This window comes from Ranitomeya variabilis, chromosome 7, assembly GCF_051348905.1.
Source record: "Ranitomeya variabilis isolate aRanVar5 chromosome 7, aRanVar5.hap1, whole genome shotgun sequence".
Classification (NCBI taxonomy): Eukaryota; Metazoa; Chordata; class Amphibia; order Anura; family Dendrobatidae; genus Ranitomeya; species Ranitomeya variabilis.
The window spans coordinates 213614865-213641840 of NC_135238.1; the positions used below are offsets into that span (position 1 = coordinate 213614865).

Genomic DNA, 26976 nt, shown 5'->3' on the forward strand with positions numbered 1-26976 from the left:
CTGTTGCCTTCGCCTTCCACATCTTCTCTTACGTTCATAATATATACACTCACTGGCCACTTTATTAGGTACACCTGTCCAACTTCTTGTTAACACTTAATTTCTAATCAGCCAATCACATGGCGGCAACTCAGTGCATTTAGGCATGTAGACATGGTCAAGACAATCTCCTGCAGTTCAAACCGAGCATCAGTATGGGGAAGAAAGGTGATTTGAGTGCCTTTGAACGTGGCATGGTTGTTGGTGCCAGAAGGGCTGGTCTGAGTATTTCAGAAACTGCTGATCTACTGGGATTTTCACGCACAACCATCTCTAGGGTTTACAGAGAATGGTCCGAAAAAGAAAAAAAATCCAGTGAGCGGCAGTTCTGTGGGCGGAAATGCCTTGTTGATGCCAGAGGTCAGAGGAGAATGGGCAGACTGGTTCGAGCTGATAGAAAGGCAACAGTGACTCAAATCGCCACCCGTTACAACCAAGGTAGGCCTAAGAGCATCTCTGAATGCACAGTGCGTCGAACTTTGAGGCAGATGGGCTATAGCAGCAGAAGACCACACCGGGTACCACTCCTTTCAGCTAAGAACAGGAAACTGAGGCTACAATTTGCACAAGCTCATCGAAATTGGACAGTAGAAGATTGGAAAAACATTGCTTGGTCTGATGAGTCTCGATTTCTGCTGCGACATTCGGATGGTAGGGTCAGAATTTGGCATAAACAACATGAAAGCATGGATCCATCCTGCCTTGTATGGAGCATCTTTGGGATGTGCAGCCGACAAATCTGCGGCAACTGTGTGATGCCATCATGTCAATATGGACCAAAATCTCTGAGGAATGCTTCCAGCACCTTGTTGAATCTATGCCACGAAGAATTGAGGCAGTTCTGAAGGCAAAAGGGGTCCAACCCGTTACTAGCATGGTGTACCTAATAAAGTGGCCGGTGAGTGTATATATGTATATATATGTATATATATACATACACACACATGAAAAAAGTAAACAAATACCCTGCTGTAAGTAAATAAGTAAAAGCAATAGAGCATAAAAATAATATTGAGTTCTTAGTAAACACCGTTTTTGATTTAAAAAAGAAAAAAAAGCGTAAAAGCCATCCCGCCAGTGTCAAGGTGTACCCAAATTCGGCATTGTCTCACCTTATCTGTAATATTAAAACCTTACCCTGCGTCATAGCAATGTCCTGTGTGGATGTAGTAAATATACAGCTCTGGCAAAAATTAAGAGACCACTGCAAAGTTTTCAGTTTGTCTGATTTTTCTCTTTATAGGTATATTTTTAAGTAAAATGTAAACTGTTCCTTTATTCTATAAACTTCTGACAACATGTCTCCGAAGTTCCAAGCAATAAATTTTGTATTTATTTTCTGAAAATGAGAAATGGTCAAAATGCCAAAAAAATCCATTGCTTGCAGACCTCAAATAATGCAAAAAAGCAAGTTCATAATCATTTAGAAACAACAATATTAATGTTTTGACTCAGGAAGAGTTCAGAAATCAATATTTTGTAGAATATTTTGTGGAATTGCGTCTTGGCATGCTTTCCACCAGTCTTTCACACTGCTTTTGGGTGACCTTATGCCACTCCTGGTACAAAAATGTAAGCGGTTCTTCTTTGTTTGATGGCTTGTGACTATCCATCATCCTCTTGATTACATTCCAGAGGTTTTCAATGGGGTTCAGGTCTGGAGATTGGGCGGCGCGTGATAGGGATTTGATGTGGTGGTCTCTTATCCACATCTTGATTGACCTAACTGTGGCATGGCGCATTGTCCTGCTGGAAAAACCAGTCCTCAAGAGTTGGGGAACATTGTCTGAGCAGAAGGAATCAATTAGGGCATGTTAGGTTAGGCTGTGGGTTGAACTAGATGGACTTAAAGTCTTCCTTCAACCTTAATAACTATGTTACTATGTTACTAATTGTTTTCCAGGATAACCTTGTACGCGGCTTGATTCATACGTCCTTCGCAAAGGTTAACCTGCCCAATTCCAGCCTTGCTGAAGCATACCCGAATCAACACCTCGTCGTCTAATGGTTAGATGGAGACCTGCAGAGGCGTACAAGCCACAGTGTCTTGCACCCACTATGAAATTTGGTGGAGGATCGGTGATGATCCGGGGATGCTTCAGCAAGGCAGGGATTGGGAAAGTTGTTCTTTGCAAAGGACATATGAATCAAGCAGCACACAAGGTTATCCTGGAAAAACAGTTGATTCATTCTGCTCAGGCAATGTTCCCCAACTCTGTGGACTGGTTTTTCCAGCAGGACAATGCACCATGCCAAACAGCTAGGTCAATCAGGGTGTGGATGAAGGACCACCACATCAAAACCCTGTCATGGCCAGCCCAATCTCCAGACCTGAACCCCATTGAAAACCTCTGGATTGTAATCAAGAGGAAGATGGATAGTCACAAGCCATCAAACAAAGAAGAACCGCTTACATTTTTTGCACCAGGAGCAGTGTCAAAGACTGGCGGAAAGCATGCCAAGACGCATGAAAGCTGGGATTAAGCATCATGGTTATTCCACAAAATATTGATTTCTGAACTCTTCCTGCATTAAAACATTAGTATTGTTGTTTCTAAATGATTACGAGCTTGTTTTTTTTGCATTATTTGAGGTCTGCAAGCAATGCATTTTTTGTTATTTTGCCATTTCTCATTTTCAGAAAATAAATGCAACATTTATTGCTTGGAAATTCGGAGACATGTTGTCTGTAGTTTATAGAATAAAACAACAATTTACATTTTCTCAAAAATATACCTATAAAGAGAAAAATCAGACAAACTGAACATTTTGCAGTGGTCTCTTAATTTTTGCCAGAGCTGTATATATACCGTATATATGTGTAAATATGTGTGTATATATATATGCATATTAAAAATATAAATAATATATGTCTATGCACTTACACATAGATAAAATGAATGATTATAACAAACAAATAGAATGAATAAAAAAATATAAAAATCAATAAAATAATATTATAAATTTGTCCATACTAAGATTAATACATTCACAGAATTAATATAGAATATGTATACTGGCGCCTAATCACCTGAAAGGGTAGAGTAGATTGCTGCGGGAGCTGCAAGTGGTTGCAACAGGCTCTGTGCCGATCCTGTTAAAGAGAACAACCAAGTAGTAAAGAATAATGAGAACCACTGCGCATCCCAAAAGCAATAAAATGAGCAGAAAAAAACTGGACTTACTGGATAAGGAATTAAATGAATAGGAATAAAAGCCTTGAGTTCCCTTGGAGGTGGAGTGGAACCTGTTTGCGGTATATAACTGAAAAGAATATCATACAATAAATGTGATATAGATACAATAGTGCAGATGCTGTAATAGAGGATATTGAATACACACTTACTTATTATAAAGGGCTTGTATCTGCTATACTGTAAAAGTGTGTTCTTGTGTTGGTGCTGCTAGTCCTCCTTTCCCCAAGCTTAAAGCATGTTTGCTAAGGAGGAATAGGGTATTACGTATTGCAAAGTATTAACATACACCTTCCACCTATTGTTGGTATAATTTGAGACTACTTACTGCCTGTATGTGGGTTTGGTGGCTGCATCGATGGTGCTGGCTAGCCGTATTGTGGTTTAGCCAGTGCAGATATTCCTAGAGTCAGTGCCTTTCGGTATGGTAGCGCTGGCTAGGTCCGATAATTGGTGGTGCAGGGTGACAGCAGAAGTTTTCTGCAAAAGCGTGTTCTAGCAATCTATCATAACAAAAAAGACCTTATCCTGAAGCATATACCGCTGCCGGTAGCAGAGAGATAAGGTTGTGCGTTCACTCACCAGGTTTTACTGGGGTCAGTGCTTGTAAATATGGGAGCGCTGTTTAGATCCGGCAGTGGTGGTGCAGGGTGATAGCAGGGGTTTCCTGCAGAAGCGCGATCTGGTGGGAGCGCAGGAGCGCGGGAGATCACCAGCGCCTCGCGTGCCCCGGCCGGAAGCAATGCTGAGGACGCGGCGGTGATTGGGGGGCGGAGCTGTGGTGACGTCACACAGAGTAAGGACGGGAGCGTGGTGGAGACAAGCTGCCTACGCGTTTTGAGGGTTAGCTTCCCTCTTCGTCAGGGCTATGTCTCCACCATAGGGGTCCGTCCTTAAATAGTCGCCTGATTGCTGGATGAGCTTCCCTGGAACCCCTGATTGGTAAATCGCACCATAATTAAAATTGATTGGCCGCATTAAGCAATCCCTGATTGTCAATTATCCTTGGATTTTGGGCTGGAATACCGAATGGTACATTATTAATATAAATATGAAGAATGCCGTTGGTCACCGTGAGCTGGAATAGTAAAAGGAACCCTGGGCTCGGTAAAACCTAATCATTAGATACTCTTACAGATATCATTAGATTATTACATAGGTAAAAGAGGGGGAGGGGGAGGGGGAAAAAAAGGGGGGACCTTTATTAATTTGTGCTTAGAAGATATATTATGCTTAGAGGAAAATTATGTAAATGTTAAAAATATATATTTTTATTACTATTTCATTAAAAGAGGAGGATAAAATCAAACAAGAAGTCTTAATAAAATACGTATAAATCTGAATATAAATATAATAAAAATAAAATTAAATAGTATAGAAGATAAAAAGAGCCAAACATCACATCTGGCCATCCCTGATATTAATTTATTTATTGATTACAGCCTAAGGGGATTAACCAGGTTTGATATGAATAAAAAATATTATTTAGTAGTCCCAGCTATAGTCATATAAATAACTAATACAAATGCTAAAAAATGCTATAAAAATATATATAGACACACTTATAATGTATAGCTGGGGACGGTAATGATCTCCAACCACACAATCCACCTGTATATCTACGTTACTCTGCTCTGCGTGATGGGATTGTGAGGAAAGAAGAGGGGGGGAAAAAAAGGGGGGGGGGTTGGGGGTTGGAGGGGATTTGGTATAGGGAGGGGGGGCTTGGGATTGAAGGAAGTTATTTCAAAAGGCGTATAGTTCGATTTCCTGGTTTAGGCCAGTCGGAGCCAGACTATCTAAGGTGAATATCCACCTGGACTCAACCCGAGACATGGCCTTAATGTAGTCCCCCCCTCGGGAATTGCGTGGGACCACTTGGATGCCCCAAAAGGATGTCCCAAAAAGGGAGTGATTATGTTGTTCAAAATAATGACGAGATAATGGATGTCCGATAAACCCCTTACTAATATTATTAAAATGTTCATTAATCCTGTCTGATAGTCTTCTTTTTGTCCGACCTACATAGATCTTTCCACACGGGCATTTCAATATATAGATGACCCCTGAGGTCTGGCAAGTGATATAGTCATGGATAGCAAATTCACTAACTTCATTGGCGTCCTTAAAACTAGTGCGAATCACTTTCTTACTAGGGACTCGTCTACAGCATGCACATTTGCCATATGGCATAAAGCCTTGTGGTTTCGCTATTGAATTGGTAAGATATGTCTGTTTTTTAGGGTTTTGCATGGGAAGTATAGATTTCGTGGTTGGTGCCAGTAAGAGTCCCAAGTTTTGTGCCTTTGTGTAAACGAACTTGGGTTTTGTGGGTAACAGATTGCCAATGCACTTATCCCCTTTCAAAATGGGCCAGTGTTTGTTAATAATATTTTTGAAACGCCTATGGCCTGAATGGAATTGCGTTATTATTGGGACTTGCCCTATTTGCTCTACGTAGATATACAGGTGGATTGTGTGGTTGGAGATCATTACCGTCCCCAGCTATACATTATAAGTGTGTGTATATATATTTTTATAGCATTTTTTAGCATTTGTATTAGTTATTTATATGACTATAGCTGGGACTACTAAATAATATTTTTTATTCATATCAAACCTGGTTAATCCCCTTAGGCTGTAATCAATAAATAAATTAATATCAGGGATGGCCAGATGTGATGTTTGGCTCTTTTTATCTTCTATACTATTTAATTTTATTTTTATTATATTTATATTCAGATTTATACGTATTTTATTAAGACTTCTTGTTTGATTTTATCCTCCTCTTTTAATGAAATAGTAATAAAAATATATATTTTTAACATTTACATAATTTTCCTCTAAGCATAATATATCTTCTAAGCACAAATTAATAAAGGTCCCCCCTTTTTTTCCCCCTCCCCCTCCCCCTCTTTTACCTATGTAATAATCTAATGATATCTGTAAGAGTATCTAATGATTAGGTTTTACCGAGCCCAGGGTTCCTTTTACTATTCCAGCTCACGGTGACCAACGGCATTCTTCATATTTATATTAATAATGTACCATTCGGTATTCCAGCCCAAAATCCAAGGATAATTGACAATCAGGGATTGCTTAATGCGGCCAATCAATTTTAATTATGGTGCGATTTACCAATCAGGGGTTCCAGGGAAGCTCATCCAGCAATCAGGCGACTATTTAAGGACGGACCCCTATGGTGGAGACATAGCCCTGACGAAGAGGGAAGCTAACCCTCGAAACGCGTAGGCAGCTTGTCTCCACCACGCTCCCGTCCTTACTCTGTGTGACGTCACCACAGCTCCGCCCCCCAATCACCGCCGCGTCCTCAGCATTGCTTCCGGCCGGGGCACGCGAGGCGCTGGTGATCTCCCGCGCTCCTGCGCTCCCGCCAGATCGCGCTTCTGCAGGAAACCCCTGCTATCACCCTGCACCACCACTGCCGGATCTAAACAGCGCTCCCATATTTACAAGCACTGACCCCAGTAAAACCTGGTGAGTGAACGCACAACCTTATCTCTCTGCTACCGGCAGCGGTATATGCTTCAGGATAAGGTCTTTTTTGTTATGATAGATTGCTAGAACACGCTTTTGCAGAAAACTTCTGCTGTCACCCTGCACCACCAATTATCGGACCTAGCCAGCGCTACCATACCGAAAGGCACTGACTCTAGGAATATCTGCACTGGCTAAACCACAATACGGCTAGCCAGCACCATCGATGCAGCCACCAAACCCACATACAGGCAGTAAGTAGTCTCAAATTATACCAACAATAGGTGGAAGGTGTATGTTAATACTTTGCAATACGTAATACCCTATTCCTCCTTAGCAAACATGCTTTAAGCTTGGGGAAAGGAGGACTAGCAGCACCAACACAAGAACACTTTTACAGTATAGCAGATACAAGCCCTTTATAATAAGTAAGTGTGTATTCAATATCCTCTATTACAGCATCTGCACTATTGTATCTATATCACATTTATTGTATGATATTCTTTTCAGTTATATACCGCAAACAGGTTCCACTCCACCTCCAAGGGAACTGAAGGCTTTTATTCCTATTCATTTAATTCCTTATCCAGTAAGTCCAGTTTTTTTCTGCTCATTTTATTGCTTTTGGGATGCGCAGTGGTTCTCATTATTCTTTACTACTTGGACATTCACAGAATTGATTAAGTATAGAAAATATTATATACATATATTCCTTTTTGTCAGTGGGGTATTTTTTTCTAAAGTACATTTTTACATCAATTTTAAATATTGTTTGTGCCTAATAATAATGAATTAACAAATTAAAATATTGGCAGAAGCAAAATAATAAAAAATAAAAAAATAATATTTTTCTCTTCGTCATTTAAAAAATCCAATTTAATGCATTGCTTAAAATAACAGTACATGGAAATAATTACTGAAAATATAAATATGAAATTTTTCATTTTTTCTTTCTGAGGTGTAGCATTAATAAAACATACAGCTTTATACAACATTTGCAGAATATAATACATATAGTATACTGCTTAAATACATATATTTTCCATGTATTAATAGGGTAGAAAAATGTTTTATGCAGGATACAAGTAACTTTATCCAATTTTCTCTTCATTTACACATTTGATTACGTTTGTATCACGTATTTATAATAAAGGAAGCATCTACTCCTCGCATTTTAGCTTAGTATATAAGGTAGCGGCGAGTGCTAAAACGCAGGAATTCTGTTAGTTTGTTGCTTAAGTGATTTATCACTTTATGTGTACATGAAATCTTTTCTCTCTGTTTTTTTGTTTTTTTTTTCTAAATGGAAAAAAATAGGATTCTGTTTTTGTAAATGGTTAAGATGATATGTTTAGTATTTAGGGAAAAGATTGACGTGGCTTTACATGATGCTGCACAAAAAGCTGCCGCCAGATGTTGGTCATGAATCAATAGCAAACTGTGAAAAGCACTACAAGTATACAATGTTTTTTCTGCTATGTTTTTTTCCACGTCTTTAGGTTCCTGGCTTATTTTTTTTTTTGCCTTTTTTTCATTAAAATGTATTACATTCTCCCATAGTAAAAAAAAAAAAAAAAAAAAGCATGAGTCTATAAAAAAAATATAACAAAAAAAATAACAAAACAAAAAAAGTTTGTAAAGAAAAAAATGCTGGAAAAAATGCAACAAAAAAGTCCGGAAAAAGTCTGAAGAAGCACAACTTTTGCAGGGCGAACAAACATACCGGAAGAAATGTATCATGTTGTCATGGTGTCAAAAAGTAACAAAATTTGTAGCCACAAAACTAGTGATTTTTTTTTTTTTCACGTCGCCCCCCAGAATGGTTTTTAAAGTGGGCGGAACTTGTTTAAAGGGGGTGTGGTCTAGTAAATACGCAACTTTTTTATTATATTGTATGGCAGAAAAAAAGTTGTACATTGTAGCCGAAATCTACACTAGTTCGTGACCTGCTTAGATTTCTTTTTCGGGTGCACGGACAGCCCAAAAACATGTTAGATTTATTGGGGGGTGTGTACCTCTTGATAAGTTTGGTGTAACTTATTCCAGCCGGCTGTACTTACTAAATGGCCGTCTGATAAATTCTTACCCACTGAGTCTAATTAAAAAAACTTTTGAGAAATTTTGTTTTTACAAAAATTTGCAAATAACATAAATAAAACACACACACAGTAAATTGCCCAATATTGTCACATACTTAAGTTTTATGGTAACTATTAAAATGTAATTTATTACAACTTACAGTATAGTCATAATGCACAAGTTAAAAAAATAATGCAATTCCTTTGGGGGTAAATAATAATAACATATTATTACGAGGGGACAGTCCAAACGGGAAAAATATAATAGTAAAATCAAGTCATCCAGATAATTATTCATCAGTGAAAATGGTCTAGAAAGGAGAAAGAAAGAATAGCGTAAAGTACGGACGTCATAATAATGTTCTGGGTCGAATTTTTTTTAGGACTGTCCTTTAAAAATGTGTGTTAAGATGTCTAAGAAAATCTCCTCCTAATGCCGATGACGGTGGGAAAACAGCTTGGCAAAATTCACATCTGTGATCGTTATCCTGATCCCATTTCTCACTTCCTAGAATTGATAGGTCATTGTCATGAGGCGATGATGGCTTCCAAATTGGCTAAAATAGAAAAAATACATATTTGTTTATAATATATATAAAAAATAGGTAGCATATTTAAAAAAAAAAAAAAAAAAAGATATTGCAAAAATAAGTATAAAAAAATTGTAGATTTTTAATATATTTTTTTACTATTTCAGAACAGTTTTGAGCAAATTCACATTTTTAATAAATTATTTGTCATTTTTAAATTAGGTTTCACCCCAAATTCTTTCATTTTTTTCCCTCTATATTCCTTTTTTTTATTTATCAGGCTTAACTTTAGTCATAAAAAATGTATATTGTAGATTTAATTTATTATATTATACCTTAATACATACTCATCTTTCCTGCATAAGATCTAGAATATAATTTTTTTCTGGTAGTTTTTTCAAATTTTTTAAAATCATTTTACTACTAGTTTTAGAAATGAAGATACGGTAATTTTCTAGAAAGGATTGGATATTATAAATGCAATGTACATGTTAAAATAAGACCTTGACACCTCTACAGGGAGGCAGGTGCTACAGAAGTAAACTTGGATGACCGGAAAGCCCTATGATGACTTATGCTTGGATCCGTAGAAAGTACTTGGTCTAAAAATGAACAAAATAAGTCAATAGACAATATTGTCCTTTTGCATTTTGAGTGTTTATATGGTTTGTTATGATGTAGCATCTACTGTGCTAAATAGATCTAATGTTCAATTTCTGCGCAGCGCCTCTACAGGCTAAAAGCAGTATTACACCACTCAAAATCTATTAGCTGTCCATGTCATGTATGTATATGATGGGTCCTCCAGACCCCCCAAAAAATAACAAAAATCACAGTGTATACATTTTTCTACTATGGCTAATAGATAATGATTGGGTTTCCCTCTAGTCACCAAATCAAGCCTTTATACAGCTATGCTGTCAGCAAAAATAATAACAAGACGAAGAAAAAAATAAAGATACAAAAATAAATTGTGGCTGTGTCTTTAAAGGAGTTGTTCTCTTTAAGAAAAAAAATTCTTATAAGCTTTGTTAGTACAAAAAAAAAAAAAGTACTCTGTCTGGGTCTAGTGCTGAGTGTCCACCACTGCTGCCGCCAATCAGTGAACTCAGTGGCTCGCAACATCGGCCGGTCAGTCCGCAGAACTGTGGATGTGATGTTAACCCTGCAGATATTAACAGACACCAGGAGCAACAGTAGAGACTCAGTGCTGGACCCAGGATGGGTGAGAAAGGGACAATTATTTTTTTTTTTTTTTTTATATATATATATACTAAGAGTAAGTAAAAGAAATTATGAAAGGGGACAACTCCTTTAAGGGGTTGAAAATGTTAAAGAAAATAGGAGATTTTATATATATATATATATATATATATGTATTTTTTTTTAATGTGCATGGTTATGAACAAGAGGAAAATGATATTTTTTATATATTTATGATATTTCCAACGCTTTTCCCAAAAGATATAATAGAAGTAACAGTTAAGGATCTTTTTTACAATACTGTGAAAGAAAGTATAGCAGTCCACCAGAGCTGCTAAGTCTTCTGATAATTTACAGCTAAATAATCTACATTACTGAATTTTATAAATAGTAATGTTAGATGGCAGCCCGCCCATGTTAGATAACAGCCCGCTGGTGTTAGATGACAGCCCGCCCGTGTTAGATGACAGCCCACTCGTGTTAGATGACAGCCCACCCGTGTTAGATGACAGCCCGCCCGTGTTAGGTGACAGCCCGCCCGTGTTAGATGACAGCCTGCCCATGTTAGATGACAGCCCACCCGTGTTAGATAACAGCCCGCCCATGTTAGATGACAGCCCGCCCGTGTTAGATGACAGCCCGCCCATGTTAGATGACAGCCTGCCCGTGTTAGATGACAGCCCACCGGTATTAGATGACAGCCCGCCTGTGTTGGATGACAGCCTGCCCGTGTTAAATGATAGCCCGCCCATGTTAGATGATAGCCTGCCTGTGTTAGATGACAGCCTGCCTGTGTTAGATGACAGCCCGCCCATGTTAGATAACAGCCCGCCCATGTTAGATGACAGCCTGCCCATGGTAGAGCATTGAACCCTTTTTGGTAGAGCATTGAACAGCAAGGTGGATTGTTGCTGAGGGGAAAAAAAAAAATCTATAAATCTTCAGCATAGCGAGTGTGAGCGAGCTGAGTGTGACCTGAGTGTAAGTGTGGACGGCGGTAAGTGTGACTTGTGATTCAGTGACTTTGGAATCAGGGAGTTTCCAAGGGAGGAATTGCTGTCTGTATTTTATTAATACTTTGTATTTATTTTTATTTAACGTTTCTGTCTGGTGCAATCCCCATTAGGAAATGTGCTCCACTATTGTTAATGCCATCCAGTGCACATCTTGCCACATGTATGCAGTCCTTGATCAGCCGGTCGAGGGTGCATACTGCTGTGCGAGATGTGAGCACGTTGAGCATTTGGAAGCCCAGATTCTGGATCTAAATGTGCAGCTGGCAACACTGAGATCCATAGACAATATGGAGAGGAGTCTTCTGCTCACAGAGCAGACGCTCAATGGGATAGATGAGGGGGGATGGTAGGATGGAGCTGCAGGACAGTGAAGTAGCTAGCTGGGTGACATTCAGAAAGCAGGGTAGAGGGAAGAGTGCCAGGGAGGCTAGTCCTGATCTGGCTCACCCCAATAAGTTTGCTAAGTTGGCAGATGAGGGGGGTGCCAGTACAGGGGTAGCACTGCTGCAGCCAGGCATGTCCTCTGAAAGCCGGAGGAGTGACTGCTCCAGTAAGGAGGGAAATAGGAGAGCAGTACAGGCCAGACAGGTGCTGGTAGTGGGGGACTCAATTATTAGGGGAACACATAGGGCAATCTGTCACGAAGACAGGGATCGTCGGACGGTGTGCTGCCTACCTGGCGCTTGAGTCTGACACATCGCTGATCGGGTGGACAGATTACTGGGAGGGGCTGGTGAGGACCCAGCGGTCATTGTGCACATTGGCACAAATGACAAAGTTAGAGGTAGGTGGAAGGTCCTTAAAGATGATTTCAGGGAATTAGGCTGCAAGCTGAAAGCAAGGACCTCCATCGTGGTATTTTCCGAAATACTGCCTGTACCACGTGCCACGCCAGAGAGGCAACGGGAGATTAGGGAGGTTAATAAGTGGCTCAAGAATTGGTGTAGGAAGGAGGGGTTTGGGTTCCTGCAGAACTGGGCCGACTTCTCAGTTGGCTACAGGCTCTACGCTAGGGATGGGCTGCACCTCAATGGGGAAGGTGCAGCTGTGCTGGGGGAGAAAATGGCTAGAAGGTTGGAGGAGTGTTTAAACTAGGGATTGGGGGGGAGGGTATTCATTTTATAGGAGGGGAAGATAGTGCAGATAGAGACCTGGGCACAAATAAGGAAGTTGGGGGTGGCGGTGGCATGGGGGGTGGGGTTAGAACAGTTAGTAATTTAAGAAAGAATAGAGGTACAGAGAGGAACATCAAGTGCATGTATACTAATGCCAGAAGCCTCGCCAACAAAATGGATGAATTAGAATTAATGTTGTTGGAGCATAATTATGACATGGTGGGGATATCTGAAACATGGCTGGATGAGAGCCATGACTGGGCTGTTAACTTGCAGGGCTATAGCCTGTTCAGAAATGACCGTACAGATAAGCGAGGGGGTGGGGTGTGTCTGTATGTAAAATCGACCTTAAAACCCATCCTGCGTGATAATATAGGTGAATTTAATGAAAATGTAGAGTCCCTGTGGGTGGAGATAAGGGGAGGGGGAAAAAATAATAAATTACTGATAGGGGTTTGTTATAAATCTCCAAAACTAATGGAAGCAATGGAGAATATCCTCGTAAAGCAAATAGATGAAGCTGCGACTCAAGGAGAAGTCATTATTATGGGGGACTTCAACTACCCTAAGATACATTGGGGAACAGAAACCTGCAGTTCCAGCAAAGGTAATCGGGGTCTGACAACTATGAGAGACAATTACCTTTCACAACTGGTTCAGGACCCAACAAGGAGGGGGGCACTGCTAGACCTAATATTAACCAACAGGCCAGACCGCATATCAAATATAAGGGTTGGGGGTCACTGGGGGAATAGTGATCATAAAATAATAAGTTTTCATGTCTCCTTTAATAAGATGTGTAGTAGAGGGGTTACAAAGGCACTAAATTTCAGGGCGGCAAATTTTCAACGGATGAAAGAGGATCTTGGTGCAATTAACTGAGACGATATCCTGAGACATAAAAATACACAAAGAAAATGGGAGACGTTTATTAGCATCCTGGATAGGACCTGTGCACAGTATATACCGTATGGGAATAAACATACTAGAAATAGGAGGAAACCAATATGGCTAAATAGAGCTGTAAGGGGTGCTATAAGGGACAAAAAGAAAGCATTTAGAGAATTAAAGGAAGTAGGTAGTGATGAGGCATTAAATAAATACAGAAAATTAAATAAATTCTGTAAAAAGCAAATCAAGGCAGCAAAGATTGAGACAGAGAGACTCATTGCCAGAGAGAGTAAAAATAATCCCAAAATATTCTTTAACTACATAAATAGTAAGAAACTAAAAAATGATAGTGTTGGCCCCTTTAAAAATAGTCTGGGGGAAATGGTGGATGAGGATGAGGAAAAAGCCAATATGCTAAATGACTTTTTTTCATCAGTATTTACACAAGAAAATCCCATGGCAGACAATATGATCAGTGATAACAAAAATTCCCCATTAAGTGTCACCTGCTTAACCCAGCAGGAAGTACGGTGGCATCTAAAAATCACTAAATCTGACAAATCTCCGGGCCCGGATGGGATACATCCCCGAGTACTGCAGGAACTAAGTACAGTCATTGATAGACCATTATTTTTAATCTTTAAAGAGTCCATAATAACAGGGTCTGTACCACAGGACTGGCGTATAGCAAATGTGGTGCCAATATTCAAAAAGGGGACAAAAACTGAACTCGGAAATTATAGGCCAGTAAGTTTAACCTCTACTGTGGGTAAAATCCTGGAGGGCATTCTAAGGGACGCTATACTGGAGTATCTGAGGAGGAATAACCTCATGACCCAGTATCAGCACGGGTTTACGGGACCGTTCATGTCAGACTAATTTGATCAGCTTCTATGAAGAGGTAAGTTCCGGTCTGGACCAAGGGAACCCAGTAGATGTAGTGTACACTCACTGGCCACTTTATTAGGTACACCTGTCCAACTTCTTGTTAACACTTAATTTCTAATCAGCCAATCACATGGCGGCAACTCAGTGCATTTAGGCATGTAGACATGGTCAAGACAATCTCCTGCAGTTCAAACCGAGCATCAGTATGGGGAAGAAAGGTGATTTGAGTGCCTTTGAACGTGGCATGGTTGTTGGTGCCAGAAGGGCTGGTCTGAGTATTTCAGAAACTGCTGATCTACTGGGATTTTCACGCACAACCATCTCTAGGGTTTACAGAGAATGGTCCGAAAAAGAAAAAAAATCCAGTGAGCGGCAGTTCTGTGGGCGGAAATGCCTTGTTGATGCCAGAGGTCAGAGGAGAATGGGCAGACTGGTTCGAGCTGATAGAAAGGCAACAGTGACTCAAATCGCCACCCGTTACAACCAAGGTAGGCCTAAGAGCATCTCTGAACGCACAGTGCGTCGAACTTTAAGGCAGATGGGCTACAGCAGCAGAAGACCACACCGGGTACCACTCCTTTCAGCTAAGAACAGGAAACTGAGGCTACAATTTGTACAAGCTCATCGAAATTGGACAGTAGAAGATTGGAAAAACGTTGCTTGGTCTGATGAGTCTCGATTTCTGCTGCGACATTCGGATGGTAGGGTCAGAATTTGGCGTAAACAACATGAAAGCATGGATCCATCCTGCCTTGTATGGAGCATCTTTGGGATGTGCAGCCGACAAATCTGCGGCAACTGTGTGATGCCATCATGTCAATATGGACCAAAATCTCTGAGGAATGCTTCCAGCACCTTGTTGAATCTATGCCACGAAGAATTGAGGCAGTTCTGAAGGCAAAAGGGGGTCCAACCCGTTACTAGCATGGTGTACCTAATAAAGTGGCCGGTGAGTGTATATGGACTTTTCAAAAGCTTTTGATACGGTGCCACACAAAAGGTTGATACATAAAATGAGAATAATGGGGATAGGGGAAAATATGTGTAAGTGGGTTGAGAGCTGGCTCAGGGATAGGAAACAAAGGGTGGTTATTAATGGAGCACACTCGGACTGGGTCGCGCTTAGCAGTGGGGTACCCCAGGGGTCAGTATTGGGCCCTCTTCTTTTTAACATTTATTAATGACCTTGTAGGGGGTATTCAGAGTAGAATTTCAATATTTGCAGATGACACTAAACTCTGCACGGTAATCAATACAGGGGAGGACAATTTTATATTACAGGATGATTTATGTAAACTAGAAGCTTGGGCTGATAAACGGCAAATGAGCTTTAATGGGGATAAATGTAAGGTCATGCACTTGGGTAGAAGTAATAAGATGTATAACTATGTGCTTAATTCTAAAACTCTGGGCAAAACCGTCAATGAAAAAGACCTGGGTGTATGGGTGGATGACAAACTCATTCAGTGGCCAGTGTCAGGCAGCTACTACAAAGGCAAATAAAATAATGGGATGTATTAAAAGAGGCATAGATGCTCATGAGGAGAACATAATTTTACCTCTATACAAGTCACTAGTTCGACCACACTTAGAATACTGTGCACAGTTCTGGTCTCCGGTGTATAAGAAAGACATAGCTAAACTGGAGCGGGTGCAGAGAAGAGCGACCAAGGTTATTAGAGGACTGGGGGGTCTGCAATACCAAGATAGGTTATTACACTTGGGGCTGTTTAGTTTGGAAAAACGAAGACTAAGGGGTGATCTTATGTTAATGTATAAATATATGAGGGGACAGTACAAAGACCTTTCTGCTGATCTTTTTAATCATAGACCTGAGACAGGGACAAGGGGGCATCCTCTACGTCTGGAGGAAAGAAGGTTTAGGCATAATAACAGACGCGGATTCTTTACTGTAAGAGCAGTGAGACTATGGAACTCTCTGCCGTATGATGGTATAATGAGTGAGTCATTACTTAAATTTAAGAGGGGACTGGATACCTTTCTGGAAAAGTATAATGTTACAGGGTATATATACTAGATTCCTTGACAGGGCGTTGATCCAGGGAACTAGTCTGATTGCCATATGTGGGGTCGGGAAGGAATTTTTTTCCCCAATGTGGAGCTTACTCTTACCACATGGGTTTTTTTTGCCTTCCTCTGGATCAACATGTTAGGGCATGTTAGGTTAGGCTAAGGGAATTACTTTGGCATTATGCAAACATGACGACTATGCGTTGAGGGATTCCTTAGATATGGCCCTTTCTTCCCTATGCATAAATCTAGTTTTTTTTTTAATAAATTGGGCAAGGTCTTCATATATATATGAGAGATGCAAAAATAAAAGAAAGACAAAGCCAGATTCAGGAGAACAGTGACATTTATGGCAAGTGGTAGGTCTTCTTTAAGGGGCCTTAGGACCCCTCAGACTTCCCATTCAGTAGATGTGACATCTGTAGGAAGCAGCTGTCTGCCTAGGAATGGGCACAATACTGATAAATATTGCTATGTCAGAGGTAAGTAGATTACATTACATTACATAACATAGTAGTGGCAATAAAATATAACGTCAGGTACTTAATGACACAATAATGGTAGAGCAACATTAGGGTGAAATGAACTGGGCAGGACGTGTGATTAGGATGTACTTGGTTGCAGGGTGTAGTTTCATCGTTTTGAGGTTGAAAGAAAACATGAGTCCATTTAGTTCATCGCTACCGTACCCTAACATATTAAAACAAAGGAAAGCAAAAACCCGATGAATATTAGGAAAACAATATCTTCTCGAGGCCACAGACATCAATTGGACTAGCTCCCTGGATCAATGTCCCATCTCTAAAATTTAGTATTTATTATAAGCTGTATTATGATATTTTTCAAGAAAGACATCCAAGCCCTCCTTACAAGACATCCAAGCCCTTCTTACAAGACATCCAAGCCCTTCTTACATTTTGTTTAGTGCATCGGCCATTATAACATGACTAGATGGTGGCCCGATTCTAACGCATCGGGTAGTCTAGAATATGTATGTCCACGTAGTATTTTGCCCAGCGACGTAGTATATTGCCCAGCGATGTAGTATATTGCCCAGCGACGTAGTATATTGCCCAGCGATGTAGTATATTGCCCAGCCACGTAGTATATAGCCCAGAGACGTAGTATATTGCCCAGCGATGTAGTATATTGCCCAGCGACATAGTATATTGCCCAGCGACATAGTATACAGCACAGAGCCACGTAGTATATTGCCCAGTGACGTAGTATACAGCACAGAGCCACGTAGTATACAGCACAGAGCCACGTAGTATATTGCCCAGTGACATAGTATACAGCACAGAGCCACTTAGTATACAGCACAGAGCCACGCAGTATATTGCCCAGTGACGTAGTATACAACACAGAGCCACGTAGTATACAGCACAGAGCCACGTAGTATATTGCTCAATGACATAGTATATTGCTCAGTGACGTAGTATATTGCCCAGTGACATAGTATACAGCACAGAGCCACGTAGTATATTGCACAGCGACGTAGTATACAGTACAGAGCCACGTAGTATATTGCCCAGCCACGTATGTCACAGGTTAAAAAAATAAAAAGTAAACATATACTCACCTTCCGCAGGCGCGTTGTAGTTCTGTCGCCTGTGTGGGGTGCAGGCGGCAGCTTCCGGTCCCAGGGTGTGATGATGTCGCAGTCACGTGACCGTGATGTCATGGCAGGTCCTTTTCGCGCAGGACATGTGATGACGTCGCGGTCACATGACCGTGACGTCATGGCGGGTCCTTCTCCCAGACCATCCTTGCCACCGGAACGTGCTGCTTGCATGGACCAGCTGGAGCATCGCGAGGAGCGGGAAAGGCGGCGGAAGGTGAGTATCTAATGATTTTTTATTTTTTTATTATTTTTAACAGATGTTTTTACTATTGACGCTGCATAGGCTGCGTCAATAGTAAAAGCTTGGTCACACAGGGTTAATAGCGGCGGTAACAGAGTGCGTTACCCGCGGCATAACGCGGTCCGTTACCGCCGGCATTAACCCTGTGTGAGCGGTGACCGGAGGGGAGTATGCGGGTGCCGGGCACTGAGTGCGGGGATTAAGGAGCGGCCATTTTCTTCCGGATTGTGCGCGTCGCTGATTGGTCGTGGCAATGGTCGTGGGCGTTTTGCCACGACCAATCAGCGACTTGGATTCCATGACAGACAGAGGCCGCGACCAATTAATATCCGTGACAGACAGAAGGACAGACAGAAAGACAGAAAGACGGAAGTGACCCTTAGACAATTATATAGTAGATGTGGCAGAGAGTTCCATAATCTCACTGCTTGTACAGTAAAGAATCTGCACCTGTGTTTATGATTAAACCTTCTTTCGAAGGCCTAAGTATAAAAATCATAATAGGGATCTTTTCCTTTATTTACTTGTACATTGTGGCAAGATCGCCCCTAAACAGAATAACCCTAATGTTAATAACCTCCTTTGGTATTGCAGTCCACCCACTCCATTAATAACCTTGGTCGCTTTTCTCTGCATTTGCTCTAGTTCAGCAATGTCCTTCGTATACACTGGAGACCAAAACTGTGCTCAATATCTAAGTGTGGCCGCAGTGGTGACTTGTATAGAGGTAAAACTATGTTCTTGTCATCCCACTGTATCAAAGGGCCGGGCTCACCTAGGAGGGGCATAGCTAAGCAGCTACCTTGGTTTTCACGGGAGGTCCTGATAGCGGAGTCAGGCTTGAGCTGCAGGTAGCCACCAGGTACCACTCCTAGGCAGACCCCGGTACCACAGCTGCCGATGCCAAAGGTCGGCTTCACTGACACGGACTGGACTCATAGAAACCTGTTCAGACAAGTGCGGGTTCAGGGTCCGCCGGTGTGGCTTCAGGGTTCAGATACCGCCTGAGCAGCTTCAAAGGTAACGTGCACAGTATACGGGAACAGAATCAGTCTGAAAAACTAACTTCAATGGATTAGGACAGGGGACCTGGCAACATACAGGTGCATACATAAGAGTTGTAGGGAAACTGCAGGGGTTGCTCAGGCACCTACCTAGTGGGGAAGGTGCCTTATATACCTGATGCCTCCCAGCTATTGGCTGGGGGCATTTTCAAAGAGCGCACGCTGCCCCTTTAAGAACAGGAGAACCTGTGCTACGTGCACCGACCAGGAAGCAAAAGACAGGGAGCTCACCGAGCAACGGGGGCGGTGAGTATGTCGGCTTCCCTGCATAAAAGGGGAAGAGGCATCATGCAGGGGTGCCGGCGATAGTGTTAAAGGGATTTTCTTGTGTAAATAAGGCATTTAGCAGATTGGCCATTCCCTCCTCCTCTTCCTCCCTTTACCCAGATTATTTTTGACTGGGCCAACACTATCATTTTTTCAGTTTCTTACTGTTTATGTAGTTGAAGAATATTTTTCGATTATTTTTACTTACTTTGTCAACAAGTCTCCCTGCCTTAATTTCTGCTGTCCTGACTTTTTTTTTTTTTTTACACATTTTTTTCCATAATTATTTAAATGCCTTGTCACTCCCGTCTTGCTTTAATTCTCTTTTTGATATTTATTGCTCGGCTCACAGCTTTATTTAGGCATAACGTTTTCCTCCTATTTCTAACTGGCATTATCCCTTAGGATATATCTAAATACTAAACTCCACGTAGAAAGGCTTTTTTCTTACTCTGCCTCCTTTGTAGTATGGTTTGCCTGACTTGCAATAATTATTACTGTTAGTAAGCATGATATGTTCAATCACCATTTTTCTATTTCTATTTATTTCCGAAGAAAAATAGTTTCCAATTTTTCAATTTTTTATGCCTAGTGTATTCTCCATTTACAATTTAAAAGTTAAATTTAGAGGAAAACATTTAACTCGCTAAGTCGAGGCAAATGAAAAAAAAAAAAGTTTTACGAAAATAGGAGAAAACAAAAAGAAATAAAAAAGCAGAATTTTCTTTTGTAAACGATTCTAAATCTCACAAACCAAAGTCATCTCAAGATTCCCCCCTTCACCCTAGTGCGAAAGTCAATTATCTAACCTTCTGCCCTGTGCCTTTTGACAGCTCAACACCATTTTTTTTTCTTTTTTTCATAAAGCGGCTTTTTTTTCCTATCAACTTGTAATCACATACCAGCTGTTTCTTATGTTCTGGTATGGGGAAAATATACAATGCAGACTGCCACCTAGTGGTGAAACCGTACGCTACAGGTCAAAGCTCAAAACTTGGAAAAACTACAAGCAACTTTATCTTTATCGCACCTTATTTATTTCCCTTTTACAAATTTCTTCATCTCATGCAACATCATTGTTCTGTAAGCGCAGTGGTAAAAGGAAGAGCCAGAAGTATGTGCCCCCTTTTAGCTGGTAAAGTTGACATTTACTAGTGTTATGCGATCAATCAGTGGGGTTTAAACACATTGTTCCCTGCCGATCCTTGGCACGACGTAGCAGTGGGGCGAGGAAAGCATTGTGCTGCTTTTCTCCCTTCTCCTTTGTCTGAGCAGAATTTATTCTGTCATGCTGGTAATATATATATATATATATATATATATATATATATATATATATATATATATATTTATATCCCTGATCTTACTATACTGGAGTCCAGAGGGTGGTTCATTCCAGTGGCCTTTCCTCTATGGCTGTCAATAGCTTAATAGGACTGCCCACTGGAGTCCTAAAGAGCAAGCATTTAAATAAAAAAATATTTATTATCATTACATTATTGTAATTATTTATTTATTATTATGTTATGCAATTGCATTATTTAAAAAAAAATCCCCTTCAACATGCTGTATATATTTTCAGTTTTTTAGTCTAGCACAGAAATATCATAAAGGTGTTTTCTAGTTTCGGAAAGCCCCTGCCCCTAAGTTGCAGTATGCTTTAAAAAAAAAATAATAAAAAGAGCGCTTTACTCACCCTCCCCGGGTCTTGGACTGAATCTCCTCCGCTGTTCCCGGTGTCTGTTATTGTCTGCAGCTCTGACGTCACGTCGATAGCGCTGCAATCAATAAGTTGAAGGCACGAGACACTCGGAGTCGCTGAGCTCACTGAGTGGCTGTAGAGTTGTCGATGTAACATCTGACAATAACAGACACCAGAATAAGTGGCGGAGGTTCAGCGTTGGAAACTGGGAAGGTGAGAAAAGCATATTTTAAAACAAACATATTTATTAATGACCTTGTAGGGGGCATTCAGAGCAGAATTTCAATATTTGCAGATGACACTAAACTCTGCAGGGTAATCAATACAGGGGAGGACAATTTTATATTACAGGCTGATTTATGTAAACTAGAAGCTTGGGCTGATAAATGGCAAATGAGCTTTAATGGGGATAAATGTAAGGTCATGCACTTGGGTAGAAGTAATAAGATGTATAACTATGTGCTTAATTCAAAAACTCTGGGCAAAACCGTCAATGAAAAAGACCTGGGTGTATGGGAGGATGACAAACTCATATTCTGTGGCCAGTGTCAGGCAGCTGCTACAAAGGCAAATAAAATAATGGGATGCATTAAAAGAGGCATAGATGCTCATGAGGAGAACATAATTTTACCTCTATACAAGTCACTAGTTCGACCACACTTAGAATACTGTGCACAGTTCTGGTCTCCGGTGTATAAGAAAGACATAGCTGAACTGGAGCGGGTGCAGAGAAGAGCGACCAAGGTTATTAGAGGACTGGGGGGTCTGCAATACCAAGATAGGTTATTACACTTGGGGCTGTTTAGTTTGGAAAAACGAAGACTAAGGGGTGATCTTATTTTATTGTATAAATATATGAGGGGACAGTACAAAGACCTTTCTGATGATCTTTTTAATCATAGACCGGTGACAGGAACAAGGGGGCATCCTCTACGTCTGGAGGAAAGAAGGTTTAAGCATAGTAGCAGACGCGGATTCTTTACTGTAAGAGCAGTGAGACTATGGAACTCTCTGCCGTATGATGTTGTAATGAGTGATTCATTAATTAAATTTAAGAGGGGACTGGATACCTTTCTGGAAAAGTATAATGTTACAGGGTATATACACTAGATTCCTTGATAGGGCGTTGATCCATGGAACTGGTCTGATTGCCGTATGTGGAGTCGGGAAGGAATTTTTTTTCCCCAATGTGGAGCTTACTCTTACCACATGGGTTTTTTTTTTGCCTTCCTCTGGATCAACATGTTAGGGCATGTTAGGTTAGGCTATGGGTTGAACTGGATGGACTTAAAGTCTTCCTTCAACCTTAATAACTATGTTACTATGTTACTATGTAAATTGAAAACCCCTTTAATAATTATGATGTCTGCAGCATTTCTGCTTGCACCTTTGACGATAGCTGTTTCAGATCTTCCGTTGGTCAATTTTTACTTTTTTTTTGGATCTACATCTACATCCAAATCACATATTAATGGACACAATTCACATAAAATTTCCACCATACAAGCAGGAGGCGTTCCCACTCTGGGCCATGCAGTTTGTTGTCCATGTGCCCTTATAGTCAGCCCCTTTTAGAAACTTATTTTCTGGAGTGTTTCTCACTGATCCTAAACCAAGGGTCCTCTACTAAAACAAACCACACCAAAGTACATCCAAACGTCTATGGCCATAAGCTGCCTAGTACAGGCACAAAATGAGCGTTTGGGGAGTACCCTATAGAGGCATGAGTCGTACCCCAGGCTGAGAATTTGGGCTCAACATGTCACTATGCTACTTGACATGGCACAAATAGTAACAGAGTAAATCCTTCAAATGTGTTACCTGCTGAGGTCCCCGGACCGTCATCTCTGTGATCTCTGTAGATTTATCCACATCTGGAGTATCTGGAATATGGAAAGTGTTTTTGCAATCATCCCCAGAGCTATTGGCTGCCAAAATTAGGCCACTGTCCTCATCTGTTGGTAAAACACTGCCCCTATAATTGGCATGGAGTCCTTGATGGCAGGCAGTCCTTGGTGAACGAGGAGAATATGGTGGACTGGATCGGGCAGTGCTCAAATTCTTTAGAGTAGCGTCAGGAAGTTGCTTGTTGGGATTCGATTTCTGCTCTGCAGTTGAAGAAAAAATCGGTGGTTTTCCAGGAGAGCTCTCCAAAAAATCAGATTCGTCAGAACTCGGAGGAAACTTAATGCTCAGGTTGGACAAAGACTCCACGGAGACTATCAGTTCATCATCCGATCCCAGACCACGAGGAGTAATTGGTGGAAATCGGAATCTCATGGTTTTATTCTTTGGTTTGTGTAGACTTTGGGCTTCCTCGTTTTCTTCCTCAGTGCACTGAACCGGCATGGAAAACTGCAGCTGAGCACCTAAAAGATATTGTAGGCAATGGATACAAATATTTAAAGTGCTGCATCTCCAACCCTTCACTCTCTTCTAAGGTAAAAACACATGGAAAAAACAAGATTTGTTCTCATTGTATGCAATAGCTCAGTCTGGTAGTTAAAAGGCCTATGAATGGGGGTCTGTGTATTTAATGTATGTGTCCGGAGCTTTGTTTATCTGTACCATTAATGTTCTCGGCTGGCATATATATCAACAATGAGGCAGAAAGGCCTTTTACCCATGTGCAACTTGTAGGCAAACAATTCATATAACTATTCTTAGAGTAACATTAATGTTTACTGTATGTAATGTAACGTTTTAATTCAGTGCCAGGGGTACCGCAATGGGTGCTTCAACTGCCCCTTTTTCATTTTGTGATGACACTTGTTTGCAATCCCCCTTAACAGTTCTAATTAGTTAAAGAGGACCTGTTACCAGGTCAAAAATGGCATAATGTTGCTTTTATTTTATTCCCATTTTTTTAAAATTCCCCATACGGTTCCAAAGATATGCACCTTTTTATTTAATGCTAATGTTTATGGTCTTTACAAAGGGGACGTGGCTCACAGGGTAATAATGCAGAGGAACTTAAAGACACCCCCACAGATATTCACGTGAGCCACGCACCCATGGAAATGACCATAACAATTTGCACTAAATAAAAAGGTCCATATCTCTTGAACTGTACGGCGGATTTAAAAAGAACAAAAACGGATTAATCAGTGGCGCAATGGGAATAACATAGGAGCAAAAACTGGACACTGATGATCTAGTGACAGGTTAAGGGTATCCACTAATGCACTGGGGCCCTCATTAACAAATACTGCTGCTGAAATTAGGGGCAATTGGTTCAACGCTTTCTCTTTAAGGGCTTCCTACATGTGCCTGGTGATACAGCCCCTTTAAATTTAAGTAAATCCATTTTACAACATTTGATGCCTCCACTATAATCAAATCAACTTCACAATGGGGGGTTCGCTAAAGGTAAAACCAGAATCTGGTGTCCTGAGAGAAAACTATAAGGCAGGAGGAGCAGAATCTGGTGTCCTGATAGAAAACTATAGTGCAGACCAAGCAAACTATGGTTCGCCTTCTAGAATATTATTACCGTATACAGTAGGAGGAGATTTTGGTACATAATAATAATAATAATAATAATAATAAATACTGAAAGAGTAGGCTTTTGTGTAAAATCACCTACATGAATCTCTAAATTATATTACAAGAATATTGTAAAATGAAGAAAAAGGAAATAATCAATTGCTACAGGCTAGCCTATATTAACATTATATATAAATATATGAATATGTGTGTGTGTGTATATATGTGTGTATTATATATATATATATATATATATATATATATCTGTGTGTATATGTATAAATATATATGTATATATATAAAAAATAATATATATATAGACATATATACAGTACATTCACATGTGTGTGTGTGCGTATAGATATATATGTAGACACAAACTCCCCCAGCCATACATATATCTACACAGAACACACACATACACACGTATATAATGTATACAGATATACACACAGGGATAATTCTGCATGAACTTTGCTGCACACAACATTAACCTCTCCATCCGTGAAGCCATACATTGGGCCCCGGCAGCTGACTTGCCTATTGCGGGCTGTAACGCTTGCAGTATGTATGGAAGTGTTACAAATTACATCACCGGAGCTGGAATAAATGCATTTCAATCCCTGTAAAATGTAAAACACATCATACCATTACCAGATGCCGTTTCCTTCTTCGTAAGAAATGTATTCAGTTGGCTGCTTTGTTCCCTCGTTAACTTGCAAATCCGACTGAATTCTTCCTTTAGATCGGAGAAAATCCGTTCAACACCTAGCCTGCGTGTAGAACATTTCACTGAGAATCATTCAGAGGCAGCGATGGAAATACACAGATCTGTGACTTACAAATCTCCTCGGAGAATTAACTTATAACCCGTCACTGTTGGCGAGTTACAAGCTACAAAAACAAAGCAAAATCCCACAAAATACCAATAGAAAACTGTGGGGAGAAACTAAACAGAAGACTGAAAATAAAAGATGCCCTTTGTCCATAATTACATTGGAAATATAACAGTTTAGATAATCAGATAACGGAATTCTCAATGGATACAATCTATCTTGAAAGTTGAAAAACTTTCCATATACATTGCTTTAGTGATCGTGTATTCATCCTGACTTGCTGCCTGTATTATGCTCAGGAGCTGCGCTCATAGTTCAGCTTGTTATTAGAAATAGTTGAGGAGCTTGGGAGCAGACACATCCCTAACAGCTGAGCTGGTAATACATGAAACATTTATTTTTCTAATTCAAACCTCTGCACATTGTTATTCCATCTAAAAACAATACAACTCAAAATGTAACTAACCAGAGTGAGCTAACAAGGAATACTCGGAAATGTCAGCACTGAAGCCCCCTGAAGGGTTAAAGCAGCCAATAAAGACTGTACACTATTACACTGTGATATAAGTAACGTCATATATTTCCAAAATCTCTTAATTCTATAATTGTGAAATTTTGGTGGAATGAGCAAATCGATTCAATGCGAATCAAAATTATGTTAAATTTTTAGGAATTCGTTTAACTCAGCCGCATGTTAACAATCTGTAATTTGCCTATTTCGTGACCATCTCATGCCTTGCATTAGACTGCATCAACCAGACTAGGATCATATGAACTCAGATGTGGCCGGGTAGTCTTTTCTATAATGCTTTGCATTTATCACATCACATGGTATAGCACAGCCAATCAGGAAGCATTTTCATAGCCTGTATAAAAGCTAAGGCAGGGAATGCAGCAATTTAGAAGTGAATCTGGATAGTGAGAGAACGTCACAGCTCACAGCTTAGTAATAAAGACTAGGAGAGAAAGGCATTAAACACTGAATAAACTGTACAGATGTGTGACAGCAAAGCAGTGAAGAACAATTACCACCAGTGTATCCACAGCTATACAGTGTCATGAAAAAGTATTCATACCCTGTGAACTTTTCCACATTTTTTCACATACTAACACAAAGTATGTGTTGGTGTGCGGAGGTAATTTTGGCATTGCTAAGGTTGGGTTTGCACAAAAATGCTTTAAAGGGGCTGTATGTAGCCCTAGGAGACCAGAGTGTTATATGGTTCTTGCGGCAATTGGAGGTTTTCCATTAGTTTCTATTTGGGGTGAACTA

At 40.4% G+C, this 26976-nt stretch overlaps 1 protein-coding gene and 1 long non-coding RNA gene across 5 annotated transcripts in view; both read right to left on the reverse strand.

The window, feature by feature from the left end:
- Positions 1-3070: 3070 nt before the first annotated feature.
- On the reverse strand, positions 3071-3407 carry LOC143785992 (uncharacterized). Its single transcript, XR_013218191.1, has 3 exons — positions 3386-3407; positions 3225-3303; positions 3071-3133 (listed from the first exon to the last, which is right to left on the reverse strand). It is a non-coding gene; the product is annotated as an uncharacterized LOC143785992 (long non-coding RNA).
- Positions 3408-8904: 5497 nt separating this feature from the next.
- Positions 8905-26976, reverse strand: part of TANK (TRAF family member associated NFKB activator) — a 100013-nt gene continuing 81941 nt past the window's right edge. For 3 of the 4 annotated variants that reach the window (XM_077272844.1, XM_077272845.1, XM_077272842.1), the window contains 3 exons: positions 25516-25640; positions 23203-23750; positions 8905-9366 (listed from right to left, as the gene is read on the reverse strand). In XM_077272844.1, the coding sequence (XP_077128959.1) occupies positions 9202-9366; positions 23203-23750; positions 25516-25640 (838 nt within the window). In that variant the 3' untranslated portion in view covers positions 8905-9201. The remainder of the gene's footprint in view (positions 9367-23202; positions 23751-25515; positions 25641-26976) is intronic. The other variant, XM_077272846.1, reaches the window with a different exon arrangement.